The following is a 25,027-nucleotide window of genomic DNA, read 5'->3' on the forward strand; positions in this document are numbered from 1 at the left end:
AAAAACATAAGCGTCTGTCAGAGCGTAGTTGACAATGTCTCCATTTTAACTAACAGGTAAGACAGGTGACATGGCCTATTTGGAAGGTACCATCTCTGCAAATTTAGCATTTCTACTTAGCACTGAAAGCTGGGATCTCTGCTCTCCTCAGCTGCCTGTTCAAAGGAACTTAATAACTGAAGTTTGCTCCTCTTTCGTGATGAACACGTATTAACCAAAAGGTTTAAAAATTAGGAAAACAGAATTAGAAAGGGACAGATCATCAGTAAGGCCATAAAACTCTTTTTTTTTTTTCCCTCCACAGAACCAGAACCGCCTCTGAAAAGTGCTGAGTTGCATAGGTACTTTGAAGCGCTAAGGATTTGTCATTTAAACCACACTCAGGATAATTACAGAGGATCAGACATGCTCTTTTGGGCCAGTAAAACAAACTTCCAACTCCGCCTCCAAGTAAACGTTTCAAAATGCAAGCCAAGCACAGGCAGGCTTACGTGGAAGCTCGGTTTTGGCCCGAAGCCTGTTTTACTCTCATCAAGCTCACCAGGTTATGCCCAGGGCACAGCTTTCCTAGAAGTAAAACTGGTATCCAGCTCATGCAGGTACTGAACTTTAGGGATGTCTGGAATCCACGTGGAATGCCAACGATTATCAGAAGACACAACAATCGGAAAGGCTAAGTCAAAATAGATTTCACAGACTGTCGCTAATAATCTTCTAGTCTTGCATGCCTTGGCAGAGAGCCAGAATAATATATCCCATGCTCGATGGATCACGTTTATCTCCTACTCCTTCTCCATCTCGCCAGTTCTTCCTTACAGATAATTGCCAAGGGTTTTGCTTGGCTGATTTTGGCAGGCCATGTGTCAGATGGCTTCAAGCGCCGGAATCTTGTCACTAATCTGAGTGCTGCTGTGATGGAGGCCGGGGCTGGGGTAACCAGCGTGAGCTCTGTCCGCTTCCCTGGAACCACTCAGCATGAGAAACTCTGCCCACAGTGACCATGGCTAGACTACAGATGGAAGAGGATTTGCAGGGCTGAAAAGAGGCAGAAAAAGGGAAAAGAATATGCCCACACATTTAGAAAACGCAGAATTCTCTTTGACGTTCCTTCGAAGAATTTCCTGTGAACAACCGGGGTTTTATTTTTCCAAATGCTGCTGAGAGATTAGAAATTAAAACCACATTTGTACAGTAGCTGCAACCAGAATACTCACAGCTGTCCAGAATTTTCAGGGTTGGATCTAAAACAGGAGGTACCAACCAGTAGCCAAAAGCTAGAAATGATTCCAAAGCTCTCGCATGCTGAGTAGTTGCATACATGGCAAGGCAAACAAAGTTGTTCTAACAGTCCTCACTGAATGCTCTGGCAGCTCATAGTTGCCACACAGGAGGCAGGAGCCTACATATTTAGCCTAAAACTCCTAATGTTTTTAAATGTGGTGAAAATGTTTTGACGTTGTCTAACTGCTTGTAAGAAAAATTCACGTCTATGAGTTTTGTATTCTGAGTGAGCAGAACGGAACCAGATCACCCAGTGAAATAGCAGGAAGGTTTGATAGAGAAAACAATAATGAAAGTTTGAAGGATGTTTGACTTGGAGCTCAGATCCATTTTTGAAGAGAAAGAAAGGATAAAGTTCCTATCAGAAGCATGATGATGAGGAACTGCCAAAATGGAAGAGAAGAAAAAAGTCAAATTTAAAACTGAAAGGTGACATAGTTAATATTTTCTGTACAGACATTGACGAATGTAAGGTCATGCCAAACCTATGTAGAAATGGACAGTGCAGTAACACCGTGGGCTCCTTCCGAAGCCTTTGCAAAGTTGGCTGTACCACTGACATAAGCAGCACAATCTGTGTGTGGTAAGATTCAGCCTCTTAACCCTCAGTTGGTTTTTTAATTGGTACATGATGACGTATCAACCTCTGTAAACCTTTGTATCAAAGCAGTTTTTTCCCTTTCTCTCTTTTATCTCTTTCTTTTCCTAATACACACTTCTATTTTTGTATTGTTAAAGTAGAAGCGTTTCGGTTGCAGTTGTATAACCTTTCTGATTGACAAACCAGATCATTACTTCGTGGTCTACATTTTCCCACTTTCCTGTTGGTTGACACATGGAAGTATACCATAGTATGACCAAAAACAAATGCTTAGTCCTTAGGTGAAAATATAAATGCCACTCTTACTCTCGTACTCTCTACTCTTTCAAGACACTCTCTTTGTTACTGTAGTGGCAACACCATCGAAACTCCACAGCAACACATCCATAGAGAAAGAAATAGGAACTCTGAACAAATGTGAAATGGGGACTTTTTCTACAGACCTTCATCTCTTAAATGCAGTGCTGTTTAGAAAACACCCTTCAAAGCCAGAGAAAGAAATCAGTACAAGAGATACTTAACAGTTTCTCTCTTTAGATCTTGATGAGTGCTCCCAGTCTCCTAAGCCATGCAATTTTGTCTGCAAGAACTCAGAAGGGAAATACCAGTGCTCACGTCCTCAGGGCTACATCCTTCCAGAAGATGGAAAGACATGTAAAGGTAAAGAAAGTTATACGCAGTAACTGTTAATTTTGTTGCATCTTGACATAAAAGGAAATAGTTTTGAACAATGAATGTGGTTCTCAGCCATCGCTTTGTGGATCAAAAGGAATTTGCCAGAACATTCCTAGAAGTTTTACCTGTGAATGTCAAAGGGGATTTTCTCTGGATTCAACTGAGTTCAACTGTGAAGGTAACTAGAGAAGGTCAAATTTGTTATGGTGCAAGTCCTTACTTCTGTGTCTAGTGAATCCTATGATGTCAAAGACAGATAAAACAGAGCAGCAGCCATAGTAAAAGTAAATACAAAAAAGAAATAGGAATGTATTTGCATAATTTTAAGCATAATTGTATGTAAGAATATACTGCCTAAGTAATTGTCACATAAATTAGAGAAAAAAGTTACTTTTTAGCTGAACGCTTGACAACAGTTTCCAGGCTGCCATTTCGACTTGACATAGGTATATGCATCTAAAAGTCTGGTTGTTTCTTCTTTTTCATTTTCATGCAGTCTAAAGAGAATCTCTCTACAATTTTCACAAATACAAATTATACAGTCTAAACAGAATCTCTCTACTATTTTTACAAATACAAATTACACTGTTGAGCTTCATCTCTCTCGGTTGGCCCAAAAGGGAGCTCCAGTCAGGAAATCTCTGTTTAAGAACTTCAGATTATTCAGTGGGCCTCAGATATTGGGCAAAGAAGAATTTAAAGGGCAGTACTGCAGCCATCTGGCTGCTGAGCATTAGAAATGCAGAGGTATACGTGCACAAATTTATGACATCTCAAAATGTCAGCTGTCTTCATGCAGCATTTAAAACAGGAATGGATATCCAGAGCCTGTTTCTAGAGTAACAGTGCAGAATATAAACAGCCACAAGTTTTAGAAAGCATTCTCTTCTGTCAGATTATTGTGTTCTCAAAAATGAGATGCGTCCTTATTGTGTGCTTTACACACCACCTATGAAACAAAACACTCAAGTGTACATATCAAAGCATTCACGAGATACGTACGCAACTAGCACATCAGAACTGCTCTGTATGTCATGACTGATAAAACGACAGCTTTCCGTTCCTGGCACGATGGTGTTCTGTACCTCAGGCTTTGGGACGTCCCAGTTCCTTTAAATTTGTTTCAATCTGTGAACAAGTAAAGTGTAACACTACTGTAAGAGTAGAATCTGTGATACTGTGCATGATTTTTATTTTCTACTAGAGCTGTGTGCTGTACCTGACGCATTAGGCTGCCTGCAATCCACTTCTTGTAGCAGACACTATTTCAGATGACTGAGATTTTACATTTTGTTTTTTCTTTGTGGTTTTCTCGTTTATTTACACACACCTCAGAAACTTTTTAGATGGCTTTTTCTTTTTAATTGCAAAAGTAAGCACTTACATCCAAAGTTTGTATTTATTCCTCATATTGAAACACTTCAATATGCTCTAGGAAACTGAAAGCTTAGTCCTACAGTGGTTTGAAAACCAAATCAAAAAAACATTCAGATTCTAAACATTACATCAAAGCGACATCATGTGGGATTGCCAGGACTAGTGTTTCTTACTCCAAATCTCAGCAATGTAAAGGCTCAAAAGCTCCAACTGGATTATTGATAGATAGAACACTACCTTAATTGACTTCCAGGCTTTCCAAAAGTCCAACCCGAATGGTGCTTCCATCTTGCAGCAGTATTCCTCTGTCAGAAATACTGGTGTTTCAAGATTATGATCAAAGTGAGTAACGTGTTTGGCAACACGTGTAATCGTGTGTTCTTTCATGTTCTACTTCTCTCCCAATTGCAAAGATGTGGATGAATGTGATGGAAACCACAGGTGCCAGCATGGCTGTCAAAACATCCTGGGTGGATACAGATGTGGATGCCCACAAGGATATATTCAACATTACCAGTGGAATCAATGTGTTGGTAAGGCGGACAGCAGAGAATCCATTTAAACAACAGAGGTATCACAGTGTTTATAGTGACAAGTGCCAGGCCAGGACAAGAACGGGCAGGACAAAGGGTATGCAGACACAAATCTTTTTTTCCTCTCTGCCCCTCCTTCCATACACTTATTACTCTGAACATAAATCAGTGACATAAGGTAACAAGAAAACAACCTCAAACCCAATCACTTGTACTGACTGGAGAAGTCATTTTCTCTGTATCTTATTCAACAAGTAGGTGAAGACGATACTTCCTTTTCTCTTTCATTGTTGTTGGCTGTTCAGATTCTTTCCTCTCCCAGAGCCTGCAGGTTTCCACTACAAGCATGTACTAAGTTTGCCCCATTGCTAGATCCCCAGGAACACTGCCATGGTTGGAGTATGACTGGAGTTCCCAGCTCATTTCTCCGCTGTGGACCTTATATGGTAGGAGTGCACCCTGCCAGGGGAAAGAGGAACCCTAAGCAAAACAGGAGACATACTTTGAAGGAAGGGGAGCATTAAGTCAAAATAAGGTTAACAGAAACAGTATCCTAAAGTACCTTTACAGCCCAGCGATGTGTGTTTGGGACCTTTGCCAATGGATTTTTCATCAGAAACCAAGTCTCTATGGGATGATGAGGTCAAGGATGTAGCAGAGCCCTGAGACTTACAGATACGCTGATTTGTTAGCTACGTCATGCTTGGCTGATGTCTATCAGATTAGAAGATACCAGTATACTTTTGTTTGCTTACTAGATGACAACGAACGCTCCAGCCCTCACGTGTGTGGTTCTGCTTCTCTCTACAACACACTTGGAAGTTATAAGTGTGCCTGCCCATCTGGATTTCATCTGACCAATTCTCCAGTGCATGCCATGATGTGAATGAGTGTTCTTCTTCCAGGAACCCCTGCAATTACGGTTGTCCCAACACTGAAGGTGGTTACCTTTGTGGCTGTGCACCTGGCTATTACAGAGTTGGACAAGGGTGAGTATCACCACGCAGTCAGTCATTCCAAGGCATATTCAGAAGGCTGTAAAAAGGCTGGACTCTAGCCAGACTGAAGAGCAAAGGTGTAAATGAGGGACAGCCTTCTAAGACGTCCTTTCTACTCCCTTTGCGCACAATATCCATAAGCTAGAAAAAAAGACAGGTCTGTACATGCAGCATGACGCTCATTTTAAATCTAGTATATAAGCAGCATTAAACAATGAGTTCTACTTTCTCCCCCAGTATCAGCACGAGAATTCCTTCACTACCTGGCGCAGTGAGGACTGTTACTGCATAAGGATGGGTGCCACCTGTACTGAGATAATTAAGGGTTTTAAGCCACCGTGATCAACCCAGAACATTAAACACAAATTAACATTGTTCTGGTACAGAGCAATAGCTAAATTCTTCCGTTCCAAAGTTCAGGGCAGACTGGTTTGTCCTGTTTCTTGGTAAAACTTGAAAATGAAAATGAGAAAAGCCTACAGGCCTTCAGCCAGTGGTTGTATTTCATTCAGTATGCCACACTAGTGTGACGAAAATGAATGCACCGACGACCTCCTGCTGAGGAAAGGGAAAGGAAGGGGATACAGACACTGTGGTACAGATTACGTGCACTCACTTTCCATTTAACAGTACAGTTCATAAAACTGCAAGAAGTAACTAAACCAGATGTTTTCATTCAGCAGCCACTGTGTCTCAGGGACGGGGTTGAACAAAGGCCAGTACCTGCCCATACTCAACACTATCAGTAAATGGAGGGAATATTTTAACAGGCCGCATTCAATGGCAAAAATCTTTTTTCCCCTGCCTCAGGGGTTTTCACACTTGGGTGCTATTGGCAAGAACAATGTGACAATCAGAAAGACAGCAACAATTACGAACGGGTGAAGTTTTTAAATCTTTTAAAGAATCCTTTGTAGTGCGAGATGTGGTCTTGTTCCTCAAAATATATCAGGGAAATACTTTTCCTGTAATTACAGGGAGCTAGGAAACTGGTAGTGTCTCCATCTGTTTTGCTGTCAGGAGGAGACTGGACACCATTTCATGGTCTGGGACAGCTAAATACATCTTCTTGCAGAGCGTTCAGTCTACATGTCTACTCCATGATTGCTCACAGTCGTGAGGAACTAAAATCCGTGAGGTAGCTGATGCACTTCAGTCCAATATTTGCAGAATTGCTGAATGTATTAGAGAACTACACTTTTGACTTAATTTTTTTCTTGCTGCATTTTGTAGGCTTATAAAAATAAGTTATGGGATACTCATAAAAGGACAGCCCTACTAATTTACATCTTTTGATGCTTTTTTTCAAAAGTTAGAAGAGTATCCCTGTGTATCTGTTATCTGCTTTAGCTGTATGATAGGGTGTTGTCTTGTAGCTTTGGCACCGGTCTTGAAGTCTGCAGTAATGGGAAACTGATTCCATTTAGAGGTGGGGGCACACACAGATTTTTCTTCAGTAGTACAAGAACTGTGTAGTGCCAACAGGCAAAATGCAAACCCTCAACTAAAATGGTAAGGTGTCCTAGCTGCACGAGTTACCCTGAAAAAACGGGGAGACAAGTCTCCATTGTAAAAGGGTAAGGACATCAAACAATCCAGAAGCTGCAGCCTTAGTACATACTACTTTGCATGATGCCATCAAAGCCAGTTCTTGTACTGGCAAAGTTTCTAAAAAAGCCAGTAATTCTATAATTGCTGTTCTAAAGGAAGTGGTGTTAAGTGTTGACACTTGAAATCTAAATGTTTGGTTTCCACACACACATTCACATTTCCCACAACTCTCCCTTTTCCCTCCCCACTGTCACTCCTGTCAACCCACCACAGAAATACACTGAGGTTTTGAAAAGCATTTTGTCTATTGCACAGTTACTTTCATATCTAGTTCGTAACTGTTATATCTTGTTATTACCTTTTCTTAACAGCATTAACCTTTTCAGTTTCTAGTAGTAGAACTACCTGAGCAGTAAAAGTGAAAGGTTTCACATCCATAAAACTGTGTGAAAAAAGAAATAATCATCTCATCACTAATGACATCTCTGGGGTGTGTATTCAAAACACTGCAATTCTTGCTCCAGTCCACAGATTTTCCGTGTTTTCACCACCACGTGTTTTAGGAAGTCGTCTGCTCCAGTATTCACTCAAGACTCCTCCCAGGTAGATCCCAGAGTTGTTGACCTCTTCTTTAGACTCTTGGTGTCCTCTGTGGCAGCCCCAGACTCCTCCAGGGAAGATACCAAACAAGATACTTCATCTTTAGGGGAAGCTCTCTGCTCCAGGATCCACCCAAGACTCCTCCCAGGCAGATCCCAGAGTTTCTGACCTCCTCCTTAGACTCTTCATATCCTGGGTTGCAGCCCCAGACTCCTAAAGGGAAGCTTTTTAAACAAGAAAATTTGTTAGCGTTCCGGGAAGCTCCCTGCTCCAGTATCCATCTTTGGCTTCTCCCTGGCAGATCCCAGTGTGTTTGACCACTGCTTTAAGCTCTTTATATCCTGGGTAGCAGCCTCAGACTCCTTTATGGAAGCTACCCGAGAGGATTTTTCATCTTTAGTGGAAGCCATTTGCTCAAGGATCTGATCGAGAATCCTCCCAGGCACATCCCAGAGTTTTTGACCTCTCTAGGATCCTCTGCAGGAGCTGCTCCAGGATCCGACCCAGACTTCTCCAAAACATTTCCCAGTGACACTTGATCTCTCCTTTAAAAAGCTTATATCCCATTTCCAGTCCGAGACTCTTCCAGGGAAGTTACTAAACAAGATTTTTCAGGTTTTAGGAAGTTGTCTGCTCCAGTATTCACTCAAGACTCCTGCCAAGTAGATCCCGGAGTTGTTGACCTCTTCTTTAGACTCTTGGTATTCCTGGCAGCAGCCCCAGATTTCTCCAGGGAAGCTACCTGATAAGATATTTCACTTTTAGGGGAAGCCGTCTGCTCTAGGATCCACCTGAGACTCCTCCCAGGCAGATCCCGGTGATTTTGACCTCTTCCTTAGACTCTTGATATCCTGGGTGGCAGTCCCAGACTCCTCCAGGGAAGCTACCCAAGAAAATCTGTCAGCGTTCCAGGAAGCTGTCTGCTTCAGTATCCACCTGAGACTCCTCCCAGTCAGATCCCGGTGTTCTTGACTACTTCTGTAAGCTCTTTATATCCTGGGTAGCAGCCCCAAACTGCTCCAGGGAAGCTACCAGAAGAGAATTTTCAGCTTTAGTGTAAGCTGTCTGCTCCAGTATCTACCTGGGACTCCTCCCAGGCAGATGCCAGAGGTTTTGACCACTTCTTTAGGCTCTTGGGATCCCGGGTAGCAGCCCCAGATTTCATAGATTTCATAGATTTCATAGATTTCTAGGTTGGAAAAGACCTTAGAGATCATCGAGTCCAACCATCCCTAATCCTCATTAAACCATATCCTCAAGTAGATCATCCACCCTATTCTTAAACACATCCAGGGATGGGGACTCAACCACCTCCCTGGGCAGCCTATTCCAGTGGCTGACAACCCTTTCAGAGAAGAAATACTTCGTAACATCCAACCTGAATCTCCCCTGACTAAGCTTATGCCCATTTCCTCTTGTTCTATCACCCGTCACTAATGTAAAGAGCCCTTCCCCTACCTCCCCACCATCTTTTCTCAAGTATTTATAGGCCGTAATCAGGTCTCCCCTCAGCCTCCTCTTCTCCAGGCTAAACAGCCCCAACTCCCTCAGCCGCTCCTCATAAGTTTATTTTCCAGCCCCTTGACCAGTTTAGTTGCCCTTCTTTGGACTCGCTCCAGGAGCTCAATATCTCTCTTAAAGCGAGGGGCCCAAAACTGGACACAATATTCCAGGTGTGGCCTCACCAGTGCCGAGTACAGGGGCAGGATCACTTCCCTGCTCCTGCTGGTCACACTATTCTTGATACACGCCAGTATCCCATTGGCCTTTTTGGCCACCTGGGCACACTGCTGGCTCATATCAAGCCGGTAGTCAACCAACACCCCCAGGTCCTTCTCCGCCAGCCAGCTCTCCAGCCACTCCTCCCCGAGCCTATAGCAATGCTTGGGGTTTTTATACCCCAAGTGAAGGACTCTGCACTTGGCCTTATTAAAGCTCATGCCATTGGCCTCAGCCCAACGATCCAGTCTGTTCAAATCCCTCTGAAGGGCCTCCCTACCCTCGAGCAGATCGACACAGCCTCCCAGCTTGGTGTCGTCCGCAAATGTACTGAGGGTACATTCAATTCCCTCATCCAGGTCATTGATAAAGATGTTAAACAGAACTGGACCCACCACTGAGCCCTGGGGAACCCCACTGGTGACCGGCCTCCAGCCGGATTTAGCCCCATTTACCACCACTCTTTGGGCCCAGCCGTCCAGCCAGTTTTTAACCCAAAGGAGGGTGTGCTTATCCAGGCCAGCAGTTACCAGTTTCTCAACCAGAACACTATGAGAAACTGTATCAAAGGCTTTACTGAGGTCCAGGAAAACTACATCCACAGCCCTTCCCTCGTCAACCAGGCGGGTCACCCTGTCATAGAAGGTGATCAGGTTTGATTGGCAAGACCTGCCTTTCATAAACCCATGTTGACTGGGCCTGATCACCCGGTTAACCTGTATGTGCTCATTAATAGCACTCAAGATAACCTGTTCCATGACTTTGCCCATCACTGATGTCAGACTGACAGGCCTGTAGTTCCCCGGATCCTCCTTCCGCCCTTTTTTGTAAATGGGGGTAACATCCGCCAGCCTCCAGTCCAGCGGAACTTCCCCAGTGAGCCAAGACTGCCCAAAGATAATGGACAGGGGTTTGGCAATGACATCCGCCAGCTCTCTCAGGACTCTCGGGTGGATACCATCAGGCCCCATAGACTTGTGGGCATCCAGCCGAAGGAGCAGATCCTTGACCCGTTCCTCTTGGATCACAGGAGCTTCGATCTGCTCTCCCTCCCTGCACTCAGACACCGAAGGCCAGCTCACCTGGGAACTGCTGACCTTATTATTAAAGACTGAGGCAAAGAAGGCGTTAAGGACCTCAGCCTTGTCCTCATCCCTAGTGATTAACGTACCCCCTGAGTCCAGTAGGGGCTGGAGGTGATCCTTAGCCCTCCTTTTGTTATTAATATATTTATAGAAAGACTTTTTGTTGTCCCTTACGGAGCTGGCTAGTCTAAGTTCCAATTGGGCTTTTGCCTCCCTGATTATCTCCCTACATGCCCTAACTTCCTCCCTGTATTGATTCCTGGATGCCTGCCCATTCTTCCAAGACTTGTAGACATCCCTTTTTCTTTTGAGATGTTCCCAAATCTCCTTTGTCATCCAAGCTGGTTTTCTACCCCGGCGGCTCGACTTCCGGCACACAGGGACAGCTCGCTCCTGTGCCTCCAGAATTTTCTTTTTGAATAGTAACCATCCCTTCTGCGCCCCCTTACCCTTGAGAGCTGTCTCTCATTGGACTTTGTTAACCAGACTTCTAAACAGCCCAAAGTCAGCTCTCCCAAAGTCCAGCTTGGCCGTTTTAGTGTTCCCCCTCCTAACTTCCCCTAGAATTGAGAATTCTATTATCTCGTGGTCACTATGCCCCAGGCGCCCTCCAACCATCACATCTCCCACAAGACCTTCTCTGTTCACAAACACCAGGTCTAGGGGAGCTCCTTCTCTAGTCGGTTCACTAACCAGTTGTGAGAGGAAGTTGTCCTCCACACTCTGCAGGAACCGCCTAGACTGTGTCCTGACTGCCATGTTATACTTCCAACAGACATCAGGCAGGTTAAAGTCACCCATAAGGACAAGGGCTAGTGAGCGCGAGACTTCCCCCAGTTGTTTAAAGAATAGCTCATCAGTCTCACTGTCCTGATAGGGTGGCCTGTAGCAGATACCCACTACAATATCCGCCTTCATAGGCCCCTCTTTGATTTTCACCCACAGACATTCTACTAGGTCATCCCCAACATTTAACTCTAAACAGTTTAGATCTTCCCTTACATACAGGGCAACCCCACCACCCCTTCTACCTCTCCTATCCCTCCTGAAGAGTTTGTAGCCATCCATGGTAGCACTCCAGTTATACGAGTCATCCCACCATGTTTCAGTGATGGCAACTATGTCATAGTTTCCCCGGATAGCAAGAACTTCCAGTTCCTCTTGTTTATTGCCCATACTGCGTGCGTTCGTATAGAAGCACGTAAGTTGGGCTTTCGACCCCACAGCACCCCTAGGGGGGGAAGTTTTATTACCTGAGCTGTTATTTTTGGGATTCTCTTTAACCTCTAGGCAAATCCTCTAGGATTCTCTTTAACCTCTATTTCTCCAGGGAAGCTACCTGATAGCAATTTTCAGCTTTAGAGGGATCTGTCTTCTCTAGGATCCAACCGAGTCTCTTACAAGGCAGATTCCAGAGCTTTTGTCTTCTTCTTTAGACTCTTGGTATTCTGTGTAGTAGCCCCAGACTCCTCCAGGGAAGCTACCTGACAAGATTTGTCACTTTTAGGGGAAGCTGTCTGCTCCAGGATCTACCTGAGACTCCTTTCAGGCAGATCCCAGAGTTTTTGACCTCTTCTTTAGACTCTTGGTGTCCTGTGTAGCAGCCCCAGACTTCTCCAGGGAAGATACCAAACAAGATTTTTCATCTTTAGGGGAAGCTGTCTGCTCCAGCATCCACCTGAGACTCCTCCCAGGCAGATCCTAGAGTTTCTGACCTCTTCCTTAGACTCTTGATATCCTGGGTTGCAACCCCAGACTCCTCCAGGGAATCTACCCAAGAAAATTTGTCAGCTTTAGGGGAAGCTGTCTGCTCTAGGATCCATCCAAGACTCCTCCCAGGCAGATCCCAGAAATTTTGACCTCTTCTTTAGACTCTTGGTGTCCTGCGTATCAGCCGCAGATTCCTCCAGGGAAGCTACCTTATATTTCAGTTTTAGGGGGAGCTCTCTGCTCCCGGATCCTGCTGAGACTCCTCCCAGACAGATCCCAGAGTTTCTGACGTCTTCCTTAGACTCTTGATATCCTGGGTTGCAGTCCTAGACTCCTCCAGGGAAGCTACCCGATAGGATTTTTCATCTTTAGGGGAAGCTGTCTGCTCCAGGATCCACCTGAGACTCCTCCCAGGCACATCCCAGAGATTTTGACCTCTTTTTCAGACTATTGGTGTCCTGTGTGGCAGCCTCACATTCCTCCAGGGAAGATAACAAACAAGATTTTTCATCTTTAGAGGAAGCTCTCTGCTCCAGGATCCACCTCAAACTCCTCCCAGACAGATCCCAGAGTTCTTGCCCACTTCTTTAGGCTCTTACTATCCCGGGTATCAGCCGCAGATTCCTCTAGAGAAGGTACCTGATAAGATTTTTCTTGTTTAGCGGAAGCTGTCTGCTCCAGGGTCCACCCGAGACTCCTCCCAGGCAGATCCCTGAGTTTCTGACCTCTTCCTTAGACTCTTGATATCCTGGGTAGCAGCCCCAGACTCCTCCAGGGAAGATACCCAAGAAAATTTGTCAGCTTTAGGGGAAGCTGTCTGCTCCAGTATCCACCTGAGACTCCTCCCAGGCAGATCCCAGTGTTTTTGACCACTTCTGTAAGCTATTTATATCTTGGGTAGCAGCCCCAGTCTGCTCCAGGGAAGCTACCAAAAGAGATTTTTCATCTTTAGGGGAAGCTGTCTGATCCAGTATCTGCCTGAGACTCCTCCCAGGCAGATCCCAGAGGTTTTGACCACTTCTTTAGGCTCTTGGTATCCCGGATAGCAGCCCCAGATTTCTCCAGGGAAGCTACCTGATAGCAATTTTCAGCTTTATAGGGATCTGTCTTCTCCAGAATCCAACTCAGTCTCCTACAAGGCAGATTCCAGAACTTTTGTCTTCTTCTTTAGACTCTTGGTATCCTGTGTAGTAGCCCCAGACTCCTCCAGGGAAGCTACCAAAAGAGATTTTTCTGCTTTATGGGAAGCTGTCTGATCCAGTATCTACCTGAGACTCCTCCCAGGCAGATTCCAGAGTTTTTGACCTCTTCTTTCGACACTTGGTGTCCTGTGTAGCAGCCCCAGACTCCTCCAGGGAAGCTACCAAACAAGGTTTTTCATCTTTAGGGGAAGCTGTCTGCTCCAGTATCACCCAGAGACTCCTCCTAGGCTGATCCCAGAGTTTTTGACCTCTTCTTTAGACTCTTGATGTCCTGGGTATCAGCCCCAGACTTCTCCAGGGAAGCTATCCAAAAAAATTTTTCTGGTTTTAGGAAGCTCTCTGCTCCAGGATCCACGCAAGACTCCTGCCAGGCAGATCCCAGAGTTTTTGACCTCTTCTTTAGAGTCTTGGTATCCTGGGTAGCAGCCCCAGACTCCTCCAGGGAAGCTACCTGATAAGATTTTTCAGCTTTACGGGAAGCTGTCTGCCATCTGTTCTTGGAATAGTCTCTCTTGGTTGTCTCCTTCCTGAACCCTCTCCTTCTCTTTTTGTAGGAATTGTATTCCCATCACCTGGAAGGGCAAGAGAAAGAATGTTTTAGCCGCTTGTCGGTAAGTGCAGTGTGTGACACCGCATACCTGCATAAATGGGGGTAAAATGAATGAAGTGTTTTTCTGCTTTTTGAAACATTCTGGCTTTTGTTGTCAGTAGATTAAACAAGAGGAGAGGAGGGGCAACCTACATAAGAGTTTCTCTCTGTAACAGTAATTGTGATAGTGGCCAACATGGTCCTAGATGATGACAAGTACTTACCTCCCTGCAAACCTCGCTCGGTGCCTTCCAAGGGCAGCAGCTCCTTTTCTTGAGGTGAAGACACAGGTTTTGTTGTTGGTGTTTGGGAGGGTGCCGAATCCTGTAATACTCTCCTAAATATAGTCCCAGAGGGGAAAAAAAAAACGGATTTTACTATAGAGGCCGCACTGCTGTTTAGGAAAGAGTGACTGAATTAATATTTACCAGATTTGTAGCATATTTCCTTTATCGCTCTTTCCTCTTCCAGATCCTCAGGAGTCTTATGCATGTAGTTAGAAAGAGCTGGAGGAAGTATTTTTCAAAGATGACAAGGTATGTATACAAAGACCTTCGGCAATTGTTAAGAGTCAAATAAGGAATTTCATTTTGGTCACAAGTGGGTTTTTTTTCTGACTGCAACCTCTGGTTCTGTACAGAAAAATGATTCCGTAGTACTAGGTATTTCCAAGTGCAATAGAATTGCAGTTACAACACCTGTGAAGAAGCTAAGTTTATAGATTAGAAATGATTCAAAATAGTCCAAAAATCTTCAGTACTCGTTTTCAAAATAATCCTTCCTTACACCCAAAAGGAAATCTTCTGAGTGAACATGTCACCAGGGAGTGCTTGTCACAAAACCTCTGCCCAGAGGGACTCTCCTGTAATGTCTGCCGGCAGAGCTGGTGAAGGGACTGCTCCTTCTGTGTCTCAGTTAAGGCTACTGAGATGAGCAAAGCCCTGCTTTTTATATTCTTTAAGTTAATGTGCCTTGCTCAGACTGCAGCTGAGTGAGGAAGCGCCAAGAGGCCGCCCTGCCTGCCAGCCTGAAAGGCAGGGGCAAAGTGAAAAGCAGCTTGGGGCTGCCTGAGAGCTGGCACAGCAGTTTGCGGGGTGCACGCATGCGAGTAGGTCAATCTCTCACTTTGACTCTCTGGGAATGTGAGGTTCATTCCTTCCCTGGGAATCTCTCATCTCTGAGTGAGATACAGTCAACGGTTTCACAGCAATTCTCGAATCTCTCTCTCTCTATAAATATTTCAAAATATACACAGCTACACTTTCCTTTGAAGTAGTGTTTTGTGTGGATTCCCTTCACGAGATTTAAAAATAACTTGCTGTAATAAAATGAGACTGCCTGCAGGGTTTAGGAAATCCCTTGGACAGCTTAACTAAAGTCCCTCAACTCTCTTTTGTGAACAAACCTGTGACTTCACCTTCAGTGAGGAGCGTGTAAAGCCCTGTGCCACAGTTTGTTTCCCAGAAAGAAGTACCGCCTCAGCCTGAAATTTCATCCCCAAATTTTGAGACATTTTGAAGAGTAATTGATGGCCCTCTGAACCATGGATCACATTTTAGACTATTCAGTGTAGAGAGAGATGCGAATTCTACCACTATTGAAACATACAGCTAGGCATTTCACAGGAGTTGGAAAATACTGCCTCGCTCAAATCTGGTGACTACCACGTCTCACGTTTTGCAGATTGGCTGGAAACTATTTCAAAAACTTGTCAATGACCCTTCTCTAAAAATGGCATGGTTATTACAATCCATGGGTGTGAAGTACATTGCAAGAGACGAAAATGCCCACTCTGCTTCCTTGTAAAAGAAAGAAAGAAAATATTTACAGTTCTCTTTGTCTTCATCCTCCTCCTCATCCTCTTCATTGTTAAGGTTTATAATGACTGGAGGGTGGACAGGTAGTATAATATTTTCTGGATACTGGAGAGATTTTGGGTGATGGTACGGGTGCAGACTCCCTCCTTGGACCGCCTTTTGCAATGGGGCATCTGCAGAAAAAAACCTTACATTTAGTTTCCTGGGAGGGAACTAGATTGTCAAATCCAGCTTCAGACCAGCAGGTGTAGTTTTGAAATCATTGTTCTATGGAAGGAATTGTTAAATAGAGAGATTGTGCCTTTTGGGCAAAATCTTCTGCAGAGATTAGCACAAGAGGATCTTCCAATTACAGAACATATGGAAAAACACGGGTACTGACTCCTCGGAACGGACAAATGAGGCACTGCTGAGTAAAGCCTTTCGAAAAGAGGAACGTTTTGATCATTCTATGCCATCTAAAAAAGGCTGGATATCTCTTCCAGCCATGGGATAGATTAGTTTGAGTCCGTAACCTTCTTTCTTCCAATTCCTTTTAAGGCCTTGACAACATAGGGAAACATGTGGTTCATTAACACCTGGCTGAAGTGAGTAAATGGCTTTAAGTACCCGACCTGGAAAAATACTTTAAGCATGCTGGATAATAGGCAGGCCTGTATCACTTCCCCGTTGTGAAGAATTTAGCAGTGTTAAGCACAGGAATACCCATTTTTAGTTCGTAGATGTTTTTTTTCTATCAAAACTTTCGATTCCGAACTCTCTTTACTAAGTACAAAATGTAGATTTTGAGAAAGAACAGGAAGTTCTTGAAAATAATTTACACTTAATGAGGAGAAAATCAGAACAGATGTTCTTTTCCTTAGGAATGTGTATCTACCCCTGATGTTTGCAGCAAAACTATTTGGTACTGGGACGGCATTTTCTGAGAGCCAGGAAATAAATGCAACTGACTGAAAAGAAAAATGACGAATACTGGTGAGTCTGTTTGCATGCTTCAGGGTGACCACTTTGCAACTAGAGATGCAATCGGGATTCTCTGCATCCTGTTAAAAATACTGCAATTGGATATGTTTCCCAGGTTAAAAGCAGTAAGATGAAACATGGGCATTTTCTTTTATTCCAGTTGTTGTTGCTGGAAGGATGTTTTCGTGGGTTTACGTACTCTAACGAACAAATTGTTAAGAACATATTTTTACTCACTGTTACTAGGTGGCAAAAAAAGTCCATTTATAGAGCGAGGCTTGCTGTGATGGAAGGGGCAAGAGATCTTTAGGCAGCTGGAAGGTCTTCTTTTCCGGAAGCAGGGGATGTTGGTGTACTTCTGGCTGCAGGAGAAAACGGTTTTCAGCTCTTGCAAAGGGAACCAAAAAAGGACTAAATGGATTAGTACGCAGTACGCTCCTGTGAACATAGGAGTAAGATTCTGCGGGACCACGCTCTGGTATTGTAGAACAGTTAAGTTATCTTTAAAGTTCTCTTAAGCTCAGTGGAGCTTTCATGATGCGAAGCTGTTCCTAGGTGAGAAGAGGAGTAAAGCAGTCTACTTCCTGTCCTGCAGACTTTCCACAGTGTGCTGGGAAGACAAAAAATCTAGGAGTCACTTAATTGTCACGTGGCTGAGGTTCCTTGCCTGCACCTTGGGCTAATCTGGTCGATCTCAATGGAAATCTGCTGTGCAAGTGCAAATCTTACACTCGCACTCTCTTACTGTTGAAGGACATGGGTCTATAGGGGGATAAGGAGTAAGAAAGAAAACCCAGAAAGATTCCCAACAAAAACTGCAAACCTAAAAGTTTGGGAATCGATGGTCAGAGACCACTCTCATTACCATATCGCAGCTCTTTTTAGAGAAGAAAAATAAAAGCCTAATGGGAAAAAGAGAATACCTACGTGAATTTATTTAATTACTGCTGCTTTACTCGTACACAAACCCACACTGCTGCTCTCCCCCTATGGATCGGTGTGTCGCCAGCTAAACTGTCAGCACGATGTAGCTTGCACGACGACAGTCACTTTTGTTAGTTTTACTTTAAATTATTTTTTCTGTATCTCTGTCTAATAGAGGTCACAGATTTGAGTGTCATCTCCGATTTTGCAATTCACTTATCCTGATGAGCTGAGGCATCTCCCTCAAGCACACGATAAACTCATCATTCCAAAGTGGCAAGCGCTCAGGACCGTTACGCTGAACAAACCAAGTCAGGTTTATATCCTGAATATGAACTACATCCCAGCTGAAAGCTGCAAATGCCAGGTTGCCGGTCATTTCTGAATGAGTTTCTGTGTAATGTTTTAAAGGAAAGCAAAGGCACACTTGAAAATACTGGCCTGTTTGAAGGTTGTTTTCACCCAGTTCCAGACATTAACTGCTGGGTCTCAGAGCAGCATCTGCAAAACTTGCCACTGTTGGACTATAGTCAGTACAGCTGGGCCATGCCCTGAGACACGCTGGCGTCTGGAGCCCGAGCCCACCTCCCAGGCATTAACGCCTAAATCCCCGAGACTGGAAGTGGTGCAGTGGAGAAGAGCCCTACGCAAACCCTGGATTTTTAGGAGGTGGAACAGAAATATTTCACTGAAGGGGTAAACCCCTTTTGAAGGACTTCAAATAACTGATTTGGCAGAAATTCAGGAAATCCCTATAAGCAGTTGTGAGTAACTGTGAAAGGGCCTCCCAAGAGTCACGTTTGAAGGATCAGTTAAGGCAATTCAATGTAGATAAAAGAAGAGGGATGCATGTGGGAAAGGAGAAACACACACAGCTTTGCATACTTGGGCATGGCACTGAGCTGATTGTTCTAATAACTAGTCCCATGAAAACACAGTTCATTGCTCCCATGGAGTTAAAAAATAAACGACATATTAGGAACCACTAGGACAAGAATGCGGCACGGAGAATCATGACATATTTGCAGTTTGAGTACTGGGTTCTGCTTTGGTTCCTCTCCTCTCAAAATGTAGAAGACAAATTAAATAGCGACGATGGTCTTAAGCCTGTAGTAAAAAGAAATGAATGAAAGTTGACTTTGGAAGTGTATGGCAGAGGCCTGTGACTAGAATGGAAAAGGTGACTTGAGGATATTTTTTCACTTCTTACCTTACAGAAGGAATACGGGGCTAGTGTATGGCAGGTTCACTTCAAGAAAAGGAGGCGGTGGTGACAACTGCACTGTCATTCTTTGTCACAGGCTGCTGTGAATGCCAAAGATGGCATTTACGTTAGTTCAAAAGGGATTCAACACATACACCCCCCTCAAAAAAAAAAACAAACAACAAAACCATGGGCAGACACCTATATTGTTTTGAGGATACCTTCAGCTCAGCGTGTATCTGAGCACAGAATCTGAGCAGATTTAATGATTCTTTTAAAAGGGCTTTTCTGTTGGCTTTGAGGCTTTTTAAAGCTGCTTTACATCACAAACTGAATAATGGAGACTAAGTTTAAAAAAAGGTGGAAAAGATAGGTTACGTTTAACTTCATGATCAGAAGACATTTGGAACGGTTTATACATCATTTCTGCAGGATTTCTGTGGGATTTCAATGTCTCCTTCGCATCGATTCTGCACATTCATCTCAAAATGAAAACTTCTAATTGAATTTCTTTGAAAAATACGGCAATAGTCAAGTTTGGAAGACATGAGTGGCTCCATCTGTCAGACCCATCACAAGGCTTTGCGGAAGCATTAGTTTACAATACTCATTTATAAATTATTGCCTACGTCTATTTCCCCCCGTGCTTATATGAACTCAGATTGGTCTTCAGGTTGTCTGATTCCTCTGATTCTACATCAGCCCACTGTACATTTTTCACTCCTGAGTTACGCAGAAGTTGTGTTGGGCACTATTGTAGTTTTTCTCCCTGGCTTGAGGAAGGCCTGGTCAATCTGTCACTCCTAACTCCTCTGTAAGCATCACCCTGGTGCTTTTTCGGAACCTCTTCCACAGTTGTGGCTGCAGCAGGATTTCCTGCATGAGGAAGTGCTGCCCACATGGCTCTGGGGCTCCAGGGACCCTTGGTTGACAGTGAGGCGTGGGGAGCATGGAAAGGCAGCAGGAGAAGGGAGAGAAAGCAGCACCAGGAGACTGTGTCAGGGAAATCAGAATTTATTTATTTTTTTTTTCAATTAATGGAAGTTGGAGACCTGCTAGTGGTGCTGGCGGGGTGGCCTCTTGCAGGGCGGGGGAGAGTCCCGGGGGCCGGGGTCCCTCTGCTTTGGGGGTCACCGGTGCCTCCTGCATGAGTGGTCCCTGTCCTGGCCGGGAGCAGAGGGTCTGCGGCTGCTGCCCTGGGCAGAGGGTCCTGCCGCCGCCTCCCCCGTCTCCTCTTGGAGCTGCTCCTGCTCTGCAGGGATGGGCACAGATGGGAGGTGTCTGGGACCCCCACAGAGGGCAGCCTCCAACATGCCAATGTCCTCCTCAATGTCAGCACTTGAAGGGCTTCTGGCGGAGGCCAAGTTGGGGGTGGGAGTCCCCACCCGGGAGCTGCTGCAGCTGGAGCTGCTGGAACTGGAGCCAGCCACACGGCTCTCATCCTCCTCCCGATCAGTGCGGGAGCGCAGCAGCCTCTGGGCCTCCTCGCTGCGCTGGCGCGCAATGAAGTCAATGACACCACACACCAGTGGTGCTGCGTGTTCCTTGAGGTAGGCCTGCAGCCTCTGGACCATGAGTTCCTCATCCGGACCGTAGAGGCACAGGCAGTGCAGGATGATGTTCTCTACACTATTCGCCACCCACCACCGTGCCCCATATATTGCCTCCAGCACTTGGCACAGCCAAGGCAGCATGGGATTGAGGAGACGCTGTTCACTTTGGAAAAGTTCTGCCCAGACCTTGGGCAGGAGGCCACCCACAGTAGCCCTGGCATCTGTCCCCGCAGCCCTCCGCTCAGCTGGGGACGGCATCCCATGTGGAGAGGATGGAGGGGATGCCACTGGGGGGCGGGGGCTGTTTTCGGCTGGGCGGTTGGAAGCTCTGCCTTCCTGGCTTCTGTCATGTGGCAACTCCTCAAGGACTCTGATGACGACATAGTCTCTGCAGTCATCGTCTCCCGACATAGGAAACCTGACAGTCTCCATCTGTCTTCTGCACAGAGGGCACTCTGGTTTCATCTTTGCCCAACGGAGGATGCATCCCAGGCAGAACTGGTGGCCACAGGGCATCACATCAGCAATGTGATCTCAAGCGTCATGGCAAATGGGGCAGATCCACTCTGTCTCGGTCGCCATGTTTGTGCTCCACAGAGGACTGGGAAGAGCTGAGGATGAGGAGCTGCTCTCCCTCACTGGCACTGGCACTGGTACTGGCGCTGCCAAAGGGTGTGATGCACTGCAAAATGAAGAGAGGCCATGGTCACTCACTGTCCCAGGGAAAGGAAGAGAGTAGGAAGGGAGGGGAAGGGAAGGGAGGGGAGAGGAAGGGAGGGAAGGAGAGGGGAGGGGAGAGGAGAAGAGGAAGAAGCGCCAAGGTCCCTTGAAAATTACACCCTCCCATCTCCCTGAGCCCCAACGCCTGCCCCATGGCCACCCCGGGGGGACGTTTTCCCACACAGCTCACCTGTACTGCTGCCAGCACACCCTGCGGTGCCCGGCTGCCTGAACCAGGCAGGGCTGGGGAAACACAGGGGATGGCTCTGGGACAGGCACTGAGAGCTGCAGACAGCAGCCCCCAGACCACCACCCAGCACCAGGAGAAGCCTCGCTCCACCCTCCAGACCTTGCAGGCACGCTCAGCTGGAGTGCAGGCACGCGCCAGACTGGGCTACGCTCTGCCAGTGCCCCAGGGTGAGCAGCGAGGAACGCCATGACACAGTCTGTTGCTGGTTGACATCACCCTCCACCTCATGGTGACATCACATATTTCAGAAGTTGTGTCAATCTGGTGAAGTTCCCACTGACTGGAAAAGGGGAAACATAGCCCCCATCTTTAAAAAGGGGAAAAAAAGAAGACCCAGGGAACTATAGGTCAGTCAGTCTCACCTCTATGCCCGGCAAGATCATGGAGCAGATCCTCCTGGCGATTATGCTAAGGCACATGGAAAATAAGGAGGTGATTGGGGACAGACAACATGGCTTCACTAAGGGCAAATCCTGCCTGACTAATTTGGTGGCCTTCTATGATGAGGTTACAACATTGGTGGATAGGGGAAGAGCAACTGACATCATCTACCTGGACTTATCCAAAGCATTTGATACTGTCCCACACAACATCCTTGTCTCTAACCTGGAAAGACATGGTTTTGATGGATGGACCACTCGGTGGATAAGGAATTGGCTGGATGGTCGCACTCAAAGCGTTGTGGTCAATGGTCCAATGTCCAAGTGGAGGCCAGTGACGAGTGGTGTTCCTCAGGGGTCAGTACTGGAGCCAGTGCTGCTTAACATCTTTGTTGGTGACATGGACAGTGGGATCGAGTGCACCCTCAGCATGTTTGCAGATGACACCAAGTTGTGTGGTGTTGTGGACACGCTGGAGGGAAGGGATGCCATCCAGAGGGACCTTGACAGGCTGGAGAGGTGGGCCTGTGAGAACCTCATGAAGTTCAACAAGGCCAACCGCAAGGTCCTGCACGTAGGTCGGGGCAATCCCAAGCACAAGTACAGGGTGGGCAGAGAATGGATTGAGAGCAGCACGGAGGAAAAGGCCTTGGGAGTGCTGGTCGATGAGAAGCTCAACATGAGGCGGCAACGTGCACTGGCAGCCCAGAAAGCCAACTGTATCGGGCTGCATCCAAAGAAGTGTGGCCAGCAGGTCAAGGGAGGTGATTCTGCCCCTCTACTCTGCTCTCATGAGACACCACCTGGAATACTGCGTTCAGCTCTGGAGTCCCCAGCACAAGAAGGACATGGAGCTGCAGGAGCGGGTCCAGAGGAGGGCCACGAAGATGAGCCGAGGGTGGAACACCTCTCCTATGAAGACAGGCTGAGAGAGTTGGGGCTGTTCAGCCTGGAGAAGAGAAGGCTCCGGGGTGATCTTATTGCAGCCTTCCAGTACTTAAAGGGGCCTACAGGAAAGCTGGAGAGGGACTTTTTACAAGGGCGTGTAGTGATAGGACAAGGGGTAACGGCTTTAAATTGAAAGAGGGCAGATTTAGATTAGACATAAGGAAGAAATTTTTCACTCAGAGGGTGGTGAGGTACTGGAACAGGTTGCCCAGAGAAGTTGTAGATGCCCCATCCCTGGAGGTGTTCAAGGCCAGGTTGGATGAGGCTTTGGGCAATCTCGTGTAGTGGAGGGTTTCCCTGCCCATGGCAGGGGGTTTGGAACTAGATGATCTTTGAGGTCCCTTCCAACCCTAACCATTCTATGATTCTATGATTCTATGATCACAACGGGCCGTCTGCCTCCGCGCACTCCCACGTCTGCACACACATCTTGGGGTACTGCAGCACCACTCTCTGCTCCCTCACTTCACCTGCATCTTCTGCTCACCTTCACTGTTTCATGCCAGTCACCAAGGCCTTGGCTGTGTCTGCCATTCAGCCCCGTCAGGTGCCCTTTGACTTCCCTTTCTCCAGTCCAGCCTTCTACCAAAAGAAACAACTCAGCCCTTTTTACTTTTTTCCCCACTGGTCCCAACTTGGCTACTTCTTCGTCCGAGATTTGGTAGCACAGAAGCAGAGGGACATGGCTAGAATGAGGAGCTAAATCAGGCACATATGCGTGGACCTAAGTTTACACGATTTTGGCTAATGGAGGTGAGCAATTTCTGCATGCCATTTAAAAAAACAAGCCACAAACAAAACCCACGAGTCCATGCAGAGAGCTGTAAACAACTGTTGCGATACACCTAAACGTGGCTCTGTGGGCTCCAGTTTTGGAATTTATTTTGACCGACGTGTAACCTCGGCACAAATTCCAGTCCCTCTTTGTTGCCTATGGGGAGCTTCAATCTCTTGCTAATGGTGAAAGGTCGAATCTCTAAGTGTGCATTAGGTGGCAGCATGTTTTCTGAAGAATCAGGAAATGTCAGTATGAGGCAAGGGAAAATGCGTTATACAGCTGAAGAAAGCATGTCATAGTTTTGACGGTACGAGGGGTAAGATGTGTAAGTTTATTTGGATTTCGGAGTTTGCAGCTACATGTGCAGACGGACAGGTGTGTGGCGCTACCTGCTGTTCTGAGGATATTATGATCTTAGCATGGTTATTATATTTTTTCCAACAAATAAAATGTCATCTAAAAAATTATGATTTAAGGTTAGGATTTTTAAATCTTGCTTCTACATGAAGCATATTCTGATGTTGCACAACCAATACAGAAAACTGGATTAACTGAAACCCCTTTGTTCTCTTGTGGCTTTTCGGCTTTTGTGGATGTTGCTGGTTTTGTTGCTTTTAGCAGGAATCTAAAGAAAAGGATCCTGCAAGAATGTCCTTATGTTGAGTGACTTGGGTATAATATTCAAGCAATAAAATCTGACTGTGAGGAATTGATTTTCCTTTTCATTTCACCCAAAAGGAATTAATCACATTGCGAGTCCAACAGATTTCTTTCACTGAATAGAAATGTTCGAGTTCAAAAATATCTTTATTTTGTGATTTTCGACCCAAAGGACAGAAAAACACTTTGTACCTGCTGTATTAGAGAAAATTCAGGGACTTTTGAACTGGAAGGCAGCAGTTTTTACCAAAACAACCACCTAACAGCTTAGAATTTCAAAAGACTTTAATTAAAGTTCAGGCCAGAATTCAATTATGTGAATTAAAGCTTTGAAAATTCAAATCTAAAAAAAAAAAAAAAACAAACCAAACCAGCAAAACAAACTCTTTACTTTTTTAACGAAAATGCATCTTGAAAATTGTTTTTCTGTTTTGAAGGCTTTTTCATAATGTGAAATATGTTCATTTGATTCGTGTCAATATGAGACAATAGATGGATAGGTGGCAAGGAGTAAAGTGTGCCTATTCAAGATAAGTGATTGTCTTAGTTGAAGATCTCTGTGAAATGCAAAAACGTAAACCTGCGAAATGCCTCATGATGCTACTAACCAGGAGCCCCAATTGTGAAATGGGTTCCCCGGATACATGGCAATATAAAACAATGTCAGGGCCGCACAGTGAAATATGACCTTCTCTGTATAGGTAACCTTTAACCATTCTGTTCGTTCTTGTATAACTGTAGTCCTAGAGGAAGCAGAATGGTATGGATATAGATCTCGCTTCTTGCAAAAGCCACCTAACGTTCTGGGTTTTTTTTTCTCTTCTTCTTTTGCTTTACTGCCAGTTGCAAGGTGTTAGACAAGAGGGGCCTGGGGGCCTGTACGTGCTTAATCTCTAATCTCGCTTAACC

At 45.5% G+C, this 25,027-nt stretch overlaps 1 protein-coding gene and 1 pseudogene across 1 annotated transcript; one reads left to right on the plus strand and one right to left on the minus strand.

Annotated features, from left to right (window-relative positions):
• The first annotated feature begins 2,524 nt into the window (after positions 1-2,524).
• LOC147526415 (fibrillin-1-like) lies at positions 2,525-6,350 on the plus strand. The gene is given in 6 exon segments (XM_086629874.1): positions 2,525-2,542; positions 2,597-2,735; positions 4,348-4,467; positions 5,226-5,318; positions 5,321-5,456; positions 6,149-6,350. Coding segments are annotated over 6 exon segments (708 nt in total).
• A 13,534-nt stretch (positions 6,351-19,884) lies between these two features.
• Positions 19,885-20,964, minus strand: LOC147526416 (E3 ubiquitin-protein ligase Topors-like; annotated as a pseudogene).
• Between the last annotated feature and the right edge of the window lie 4,063 nt (positions 20,965-25,027).

Source organism: Tauraco erythrolophus, chromosome Z (assembly GCF_009769465.1).
Source record: "Tauraco erythrolophus isolate bTauEry1 chromosome Z, bTauEry1.pri, whole genome shotgun sequence".
NCBI classification, from domain to species: Eukaryota; Metazoa; Chordata; class Aves; order Musophagiformes; family Musophagidae; genus Tauraco; species Tauraco erythrolophus.